General features: G+C 37.1%; 1 protein-coding gene across 1 annotated transcript; it reads right to left on the bottom strand.

Moving 5' to 3' along the window:
• Positions 1-380: 380 nt before the first annotated feature.
• ciao2b (cytosolic iron-sulfur assembly component 2B) lies at positions 381-5,374 on the bottom strand. Its single transcript, XM_026190145.2, has 5 exons — positions 5,123-5,374; positions 2,584-2,663; positions 2,201-2,326; positions 2,013-2,058; positions 381-1,906 (listed from the first exon to the last, which is right to left on the bottom strand). The coding sequence occupies exons 1-5, from the start codon at positions 5,247-5,249 to the stop codon at positions 1,806-1,808; spliced, it is 480 nt and encodes a 159-aa protein (XP_026045930.1). The 5' UTR covers positions 5,250-5,374; the 3' UTR covers positions 381-1,805.
• Between the last annotated feature and the right edge of the window lie 4,394 nt (positions 5,375-9,768).

Below are 9,768 nucleotides of genomic sequence, written 5' to 3'. Positions count from 1 at the left end.
CTCACATATTATTTTCATATTTGTGCTAAAGTTACACGTCTTTTACACAACATGAGTTCAGAAATGCTTGTGACAATGCAGAAGCCCTTCTTGCAAAAAAGGACTTAAAGGAAACCCGAGCTGATTGGTGAGTGGGTGGACAAGCATGCTGGACATATCAGAGGTGCAGTTTGTTCTGCCAGAATGCCTCCTCACATCTGACGGACATAAGCTTCACGTGGCCCGCCTTACACGAATAAGACAAGGCTGCCTCCTGGTGGACTAATGTAAACACAAGTTTTACTAAATAAACAGTTGCCGTGTTTAACCATAAATTACCAGCTCTGTAGTAGAAGTTCTACATCACAGTACACGTACAGGGAAAAAAGACAAAAGCATCATTTTCATTTAATAAGCTGTACATTTTAATAACATTTCAAAAACATTAAGATTATATACAACAGTTATTGCAGAGAAATTATGAGTCACAAATGCCTTTGTTAGGTACACCTTACTGTTATCACGTTGGAACCCGAGCCTCAACTCTCGCGGCCCGGTACCAAACCACTCACAGACCGGTACCGGTCCGTGGCCCATGAAGGGAACCGCTGCTCTATTGGATTGAGATCTGGTGACTGTGGAGGCCATTGGAGTACAGTGAAGTAATTGGCATGTTCAAGAAACCAGTGAGTAGACTTCAGTTTTGTGGAATGATGCTGGAAGCAAAGTTCTTTGTGTTACTCATGCATGAGGGAGACCTGCCTGGAGCCAAGTGTCGTTCCACCCACTTGACCTCCGTCACTCTCAACCAGGTTTCCCATAGCAATCCTTTTATTGTGGTTACATGAATATGTATAGGTTCATTAACATATGACATTTCATATAGGTATACATGTGGACAAAGAATACCTTGTCTGTGTGAGGTCAAGATGTGACCCTGTGAAGACTCCCCAAAGCTGGTGCCAGGAGTCTAGCGGTCCATCTGAACAAAAGGCTCTTATACTTAAACAGATATACATGTGTTTGCTATACCATATATCAGCAAGAGAAGATACGACCTCTCCTAGGAGGTGTGTGATCTATGCCAGAACCCTCTGAAGAGGAGTGAACGCACTCCCCTCTTCATGCTACACAGAGTTGTTACAGACCTTCAAAGCTAAGCATATATAAATATATATTTCTAGGCATAAATGACAATCCAACAATACAAATCTAACAGAAACCTGCCTCTCACTGGATATTTTCTCTTTTTTATTTAGACCATTCTCTGTAAACCCCACAAGTGGATGGAGAGTGGGGAAACCCCACTAGATAAGCATTTTATAACATCCTCAGGCCAGCCAGTCTAGCACTGAAACTTCAGCGGATGACCCTTCTCGTGTATATATGTTGAAATGCATTTGGTTCTTCACATAAGAGTGGCTGATTAATAATTAAATGAACGAGCAGTTGAACAGGTATACCTGACAAAGTGGCCGGTGAGTGTATATGACAAATGTAACAGGTAGAGTTTCTCTGCATTTCCACACTGTTAAAATTTCCAGGTGGAAGAATAATTTATTTGTCCAAACGACTCTGTGTTACGAGCTTACACTCAGATTATATTATTCTTTGGCAATTTAAGAACTGGCTTTGTCTGCACTCTTATTCAGTAAATGTTGCCAATGTACAGAACCTGTATGATCCTGATCATTCCCACTACTCATACCAGGAGTAGGGGTGTGCAGATAGTTGGTAGATACAAACCAAGTTTTCAAAGAAACCAAACAAGTCCTCCTGCAAAAATCTGAGTCTAAAAGCTGACAAGAGTAAAGCTGGCTGACTGTTCAGATGCTCCTGGTCGACAGACACTGGTTGACCACCTCCAGTAGAGATGCATTCTCCAGAGCTGCTGCCACTCTCTCTTTGTCTGCCAGCTGTTTGTTCACTGTACACACAATGACATAAGCAGTATGATAAATAATGCATTCGATTATACTGGTAAAAATGGTCTAAAATTCCATCTCGCCTCGTTTCTCTCTATGGAGTTTTACCTGCTTCCTCTGAAGCATGAGTCCCAGGAGTGATACAAACATCAATCTGAGAGAAAATAGAAAAAATATACTGCAATTTAGGCCACAATTGAAAATAACAAAAAATTAAAGCACATAAAAATTTGACACTGTAAAATATGTTTAAGGTTAAATGTGCATGCCATGTGAAAAAACATGCATAAACATACTTTGAACCTGTCTGGCAGGGAGCGCAGAAGCTTGACTTTGATGGACAGACCAATGAGTGTTGCCATGCTGCAGTGAGGGATGGTGGGCGTGAACTCAATACCCACAGTACTCTCTGCATCATTAACCTGAGGAAGCATACACAAATAATAAACTTCATTCATCAATTTATCTTCCTAACAGCATACTGCATTCATTTATCAATGAAATTCACTGTTAATACTTTTGAATGAAATGTTTGTTGTTGGATTCAACTGTCTTCAACCATGTCTTTACTAAAGTAATCTGCAAGTGTGTTATAGAGCATCTTTTTATTTCTTTATTCACACTACTACAAACATAGGAAAAATATAAGATAATAGGAAGCAAAAAAAAAAACCCATACCTTAACTCGAACTTGCTCCACAACATTGAGCTCTTCCAGTGACAGTGGATGCTCTGGGTCATTGATAGATCTGATCAGATGTAACTTTAGTTAAAGAATTCAAGACGGTATAATACAACAGAGGTGTGGACTCGAGTCACATGACTTGGACTCGAGTCAGACTCGAGTCATTAATTTTATGACTTTAGACTTGACTTGAAAAAATGTTCTAAGACTTGTGACTTGACTTGGACTTTTACACCAATGACTTGGGACTTGAATTGGACTTGAACCGGTTTACTTGAAAAGACTTGATATTTCACCCCAAATATAAAATTTAACATGCATATTATATAGAGATTGAAAATGTGACGTCATTCACGGGTAGAACCGCAAAGGATTCTGGGAACTCGTGGCAAGCGGTACTAGCGCATGCAGGCTTTCAATTAAAATCAGTTATACAGTGATAAAAAGAAACACAAAAATGTCAAGAAGCCGTTGTATTATTAACTGCAATAGCCGGTCGCATGACAGCCACGGGAAGCCGACGGGTAAAGAGATCGGTTGTTATCGAATTACGTCGTTGAAGAGAAATTGTTCGAGCCATGTTTCCAAAGTAACAAAGACGCGACGGATGGCCTGGATTGCAGCCATTCAAAGATCAAATATAACGTCCCAGAACACTCCAGCTCACAGGTTAGTCTGCTCCAAGCATTTACACGAAGGTCAGTGTTTTGTAGTAGTTAATGCGTCATTTTCATAACATAATTGGTGATATAGGTTACAAGCAAGTCTGGCGCTGAACAGAAATTGTCGCGCTATGCTCCTTTGTTTATTGTGCATAAATAGTGAATTGTCCTGACACAATATTGCGTTTCGCTTCTGTTATTATGGTACATTGACAAAAACATATACTTTTATTCACAGGATAAAACAGGTTTTTGTATCACTAATTGCCCAGTACGATTACAGCATACAATATTATTGTCACTGCTACATTTCTGTGATGGGTACCAGAAATTATTTCCACTACTAATTAATTACCGTTGAGCTCAAAGGTCCTATTAATAAACGGTTAACGAATGTGTATTTATGACGAGAATTTGTGAGACTGGTAAACTTATGATATGTACGATGGTCTTTCGTTCTACACGGTGCATTTCAAGGTCCTGCACCCATCCGTCGGTAAACTGTACCTGGGCTTGTTGCAGTGACCTGAAGTTACTAAACTTCATGAGTGTATGCACTCACTCCAAGAAGCGTATAATTATAAATATGCATATAAATATGCTACGATGAGATAGCTGACTTCATCTAACTAGCAAATGTTGTCCAGGCTACGTTGGTGATGCAGTTTTTTTTAATGTGTATGATATTTTTGTCATGCGATTTTAAAGCCGGTCCTACAACCGCATCCAAGAATAACATGCAGCTTATCTCAGAACTGTCGGTGAAAATTATTCTTGGAGCTAGGTTTAATTGAGCTGCATTTTAAAGAGGTGCAATTTCACAATTTGTGTATATTTTCTAAGTTCACTATTTTGTCATGTGTTGAGAAAAACACAGATTTTAAAATTACATGGTCTAATATTTACATTTAGCATATAACTGCAACATTATTTTTTCGTTTTTTTTTTAAAGATTCGAAAGGACTTGAAATTCAAAGTTTCAGACTTGTGACTTGACTCGGACTTTTACACCAGTGACTTGAGACTCGACTCTGACTTGCCTGACATTACTTGAGACTTGACTTGAGACTTGAGGATAAAGACTTGAGACTTACTTGAGACTTGCAAAACAATGACTTGGTCCCACCTCTGTAATACAAATAATAAATATTTTTGTTTCTGCACTACTGTAATCAGTGTACTAATGATATTAAAGTAAAGATCCAAAAATATTAGAAAGAAACGCAAAGAACGATATCTCCTGTGAAGCAAGTGTTTGGTAAAAGTGGAACAGAAGAGCTCCCTTGTAACAGGGAGAGACCTCCAGCAGAATCAGGCTTTTCAAAGTACAGAGATTGGCCATAACCAGTTGGGAGGAGGGGAAAGAAAGGACAAAAAGACAAACTTTAAGCTGTTTGCATAGCCACTGTACCTAAGTCCAAGAAATACTAACATCAGCTTAACAATAACTCAATTAAAAACTGTCAAATTGTTCAAATTATATAATAAAATATATTTACAAAAATGAGACAATTTTACATTCCTGAGAATACGAATTGAGCAACCTAAATCATTAACGGTGTTTATAATTTTAATCTACGATGGTTAACTAACCTATTAAAACACAGTTGCACTTCAAAATGTTTAGTTACGCTTTCAATACTAAAAATGTGACTACTGTTACTTGTCGGTAAACCCAGATACAATCGTGCTACTTCTTAAACTGCTGTTAACTCCCTCCATTTCATTATCTAGCTGAATGGCACTGGCATTAGCTTTTAAGTCAGGCAAATAACAGAATACATGAACATCAGTAAAAAAAAAATGATGAAGGGCATATCTCTAAAGCGTAAATGCACTCTAAACCACAGTAAAACATGAAAACAGGATATCGAATATTTCTCTGTCGTCGATGGGGTCGTGGACGTCTTCATCCTCTTCGGACGCCGTCTGTACTCTGTCCCCCGACCGCTGAAAAATCACAGGGTTTGCATTCTCCAAGCGGGTCCCCTCGGACATCTTCAGCGCTTACTTTAGTCCGCGTTAAACAGTAAAAAACCTCGTATTTTGTTAGAGATTGCTGTCTCTACCCGATCCGTACCGGAAACCCAATCGGTAACCGCATGCGCAAATCTTACGTCACTTCCTCTCTTTGCCAACATTGCGACGTTCAATATATATAAAAAAAAAAATATATATATATATATATATATATATATATATATATATATATATATATATATATATATATATATATATATATATATAATATTTAAACAATGGATAATCCGTATACAAATACACATTCTTTTAGTAGGATATTCAGTTAACTTCGTGCGTTTTCGGACGTGTAAGCCTATACAAATGTTTAAAAAATACCATTTAAATTTCCTTTCCTAGTCTTTGCTTATTCTCTTGCTATTTTCAAATTTCCCCAGGCTTCCCATTTTGAAGGCTTAGACTGTACATGGAAATATATATATTATTTTTACTGGCATATGTTTCCCTGTTTGTCCGGCAGATGGCAGATACAGCCCATTTTAGCACTTGACACTAACACAGAATACGCTTTAATAAAAGTGTTATTGCAATAACAATATACTGACCACAATAATCTTAATTTCACAGGAATTTTTACATGAAACATTATTACTTTATTGTTTTTTGTTTGTTTGTTTTACTATATTTTAGTTTGTGTTTTTTTTTTTAAACACAAACATATTTCTTTTTCTCGCATTTCTTTTATTTTGTACACAAACACATTTGACCTGTTAGCGGGAAGAAGAGCGATTCTACTTTTTCATCTGTGCAGAGTAAAAAGTGTATCCTAATTAATTTATGACAAGCCACCAGTGGTAGTTTAGATTGGTGGGTTAGCTATTCCTGATTTTTATGCCATTACCTGTAAGTTCTCGCTTTAGTTTCCTAGAATTTTCTCTCTGTTTGCAAAGTTCGAGTATGATAATGAGAATTTGTAACTGTATTCAAAGCTAAACTGGTATCTACAACTCAATTAAACACAGTAATTTCACCATTTTGATGTTAAGTCCCTACAAACTCACTGCAATGATTATCTTTGAAAAAATTAAAACAAACTGGTTAGAACACAGGTATTACATATTTGTGTCAGCCTTTCAGCCAAACCCCTTTATGGAAGCACTTTATTTAAAGATTAAATTATCATATGGTCTTCATTTCTGTACTACACAACCACCATCACCTACTTCTATCAAGTCAGAATCTTAATGAACTGCTGCAGTCACTGGAAATATGGAGTGCGGTAGATGTGAAGTTTTACTTCAGCCTGATATGTTCACCTTTTTGAGAAAAAATGTGCATATAATGAGACTGCGCACGGCCGCTGACACATGTTTTAACAAAAATGTCATGGATAAGGGCAGCGACAGTTTGAAAGGGCGAAAATATTTTCCTAACTGTGACAATATGGACTAACAACCTTTAGAGTCACAATTCTGGTTTCAGGTGGTAACATGCTATTTATAAATAGTTGTTTCTATGAAATTAGATAGAAAAAATGTTCACTGCTAAGTCCAATTTATGCAAGAATTGCATTATCAGCACATATGACTCCAAAACCTCAGTGTCTTGCAACTACATGAAAAAGACTGAACATTTTCATTATAAAAGGCAAAATCTTAATGAGCTGCTAAATTAAAATCATATCAACATTACCAGTCTTAAATATCTCACAAGCTTAATGTCTAATCAGAACACCTGATTAGACAACCTTCAGCATTTGGGGATGAAAAGTTTAGAAGCATGTAGATAAATGAGGCACAAACAGTAAAGTTTAATGTTTCGCATTAATGCAGTGCACTATCAGAATGAGAAGTAAGAGTTTGCTGCTGCATAATGTAGAGAGTCCAGAGAGGTGAGTTTTTCATGGTCTGACATTGTGAATGTGAAGGAAATAATATCCTGTTCTGAAGTCAAAACATTTGTGAAAAATGAACACTGTTTGTCAGACATGGGTTTCTTAAGCTTCTGAATTTAAAGAAGTCTTTTTTAAAATTCTCAACAGTACTGATAATAAAATGGAGCTACCTGTGGAGAGCAGCTTGCTGCTGCCATGCACTGTGTGCATTATGTGATTGTTCCTCATTTGGTCTTTGTGTTCAGAGCATGGTGGGATTCCATATTTATAGAGAACCACTGGTGGTGTTGAGCCCGGAGCAGCACACCTGATGTGCATAATGAGACAAAGCTGCAGACAACCAGTTCACAGCTTGCCATATAAATAGCAGCAAATGTTTGCAATATGAAGAAATATGGGTAGATTCTTTTCCTTAATGTCACAATGTATTCCCAAAAATGGATTATGGAGGACTAGCAAATTTTATTGCAAAGAGGTCTTTAGGTTTGACTGTATTTGTAGTTTTTTGAAATACACAGTGCAAAAATTAGGTGCAGAGAAATGGAAAAGCATAGAAGGCTTGAACTTCCCTCTCAAGACAACTTTTAAATTACGGTAACTAATTTTTTGGCATTAAAATAAAGACTAAAGACAATGTAAATGTGATTTATCCACTTGATGGACAGCAGTCACACCAGAACGGAGGTCAGTGCTTGACATTAGGAGTGTAAATTTCACTCTTGCTATGTGATGTAAGAACAGTAGCAAGAAGCAGACAATCACTAAAGCACCCTGCATGTTAGTGTGATGGTAGTCCATAGGTGCCAGGCAGAGCTTTGTAGACCCATGTCTGTGTATAACAGTTGTCTACTGTCACCTGGGTCCGGGCAAAAAATAGGTTGAATAACCAGAAATGTCAACTGCTATTTTTCATGATTCGGCTACTTGGTAGCTCTGTAGCTTTGCCCCTGCAGCTGAGGAGAAAGAAGTCATAACATGCAAAGAAGTTTGTAGTGAAGGAAAAAGATTATCAAAGAATGGAAACTGTCCAGTGCAGCTCTCTGTGCTTCTCCTGTTTTTTTTTCCCTCTTGATCTTTGATGTTTTCACACTTCTCCTTGTTAAGGGTGAGCTTTGCTCGTGCTCTCTTTTCTGTTCGAGTCAACTTTGCAACAAGTCATTATTTGACCTGTGCAGGGCATTGCACTGATGGCTTTTTGGAGGTTCAATCCCTCATATCCCTCTCTCTGCATATCCAGGCAGCTACGCAAATCACCAGTGTGGGAATACAAATCCTGGAAAATTTAGAGAGATTTTATCATTTTAATTATTCATTTTTGTAACAGAAATGAAAGCAAAATAAAACAAAAATACTTCCAGGAGAACAAGCCTTGTCTTGCATGCTGTCACTTTTACTTGCGAATTATTAGGATCATGGTTTAAGTTTATAAAGTTAAAGACATCAGTGAAACTGTATCATTTAAATGCTTTAAAAATCTCTGCCACATCAGCATAAAAGCTCATTTTTCCTTACCAGGTTAGTGATTTCCACCTGTACACTGCTGCCATGTCATATTTGTGAACCTACATTAAAAAAAAGTTGACCAATATTGTGTAAATTCTGATAATTCAAGTTGACATTTATATTGTTTAAGATTTGCTACAGCTTTGTAATTAAGCCCAGAAAGCCATGACCTTTTGTACTATGGGTTTTGGCCACTGGAGTGCATAAAATATATTATACATATTGAGGCCAACTTTGCAGTCTCACAAAGAGTTTCTGTGTCTTGTCAGAAAATGAGATGCCTTTCATCATTTTTGAAATACTGAATTAAATATACGAGGTCAAAGGTAAACTTTTGGAGGAGAAATACAAACTATAGGAACCAGACTTTTTTTTTCTCTTTACAAAAGCTACAACCAGAGTGAACAATGAAGTTTGAACATAAGCTTTTATATGATGTGTTCACTCATGCTAAACCTATGTTTTGTTATTCATTGAATTAAACATGAAATGGCAAAATCAAGATCTTTTAGTTTTAAATTATTTATCTAACTCATGGTTTATACCCCATACTGTGAGATGAGAATGGATGAGACATCGTGCCTCTTTTTAAGTTTCAGGTTGCATTTTCCTCTCAAAGAGGAAAGTATCAGTTCTGACAAATTATTGTTCAGTCTTTTAGAATGATGTATCGTTCCAGTTGAAAAGTTAATAACTATGTGTTTCATAATTGCTGCCTTTTAGAAATGTTCACATTTTCCTTTTCAGGAGTTTGCTCATTGTTTCACATTAATGTGCATATTCAGAGTGACTGCAGCAGTCACAAAGTGACAGCAGAAGATGACTTACTTTGGAAAGCAATTTCGAAGAGTCAGGAAGAATTTCTTTTCTGCTTTTACCTCGCCCTCGGGGGAATTAGGTGAAGGAACCAGCCAAAGAGACTATCATTTGAACAACTATTTATAAAAAAAGGATGTGGCAGAACATTTATTGAAGGCGTAAATTAAACTAGCTCACAATTTTTAAGAGCGGCTTCAGCGTTTTGTGTGTCTCATTTAATATCATCCAGCGACAAAACAGCACCGCATACAGTAAATGTCTTTCATGGGCTGTTTAAGCTGATGTAAGCTCAGCTCTTTAAGCGCAGGTTTAGTGGGACTC

The sequence above is a fragment of the Astatotilapia calliptera genome, chromosome 13 (genome assembly GCF_964374335.1).
Source record: "Astatotilapia calliptera chromosome 13, fAstCal68.1, whole genome shotgun sequence".
NCBI classification, from domain to species: Eukaryota; Metazoa; Chordata; class Actinopteri; order Cichliformes; family Cichlidae; genus Astatotilapia; species Astatotilapia calliptera.
This window is presented reverse-complemented; position numbering and strand designations above follow the sequence as displayed.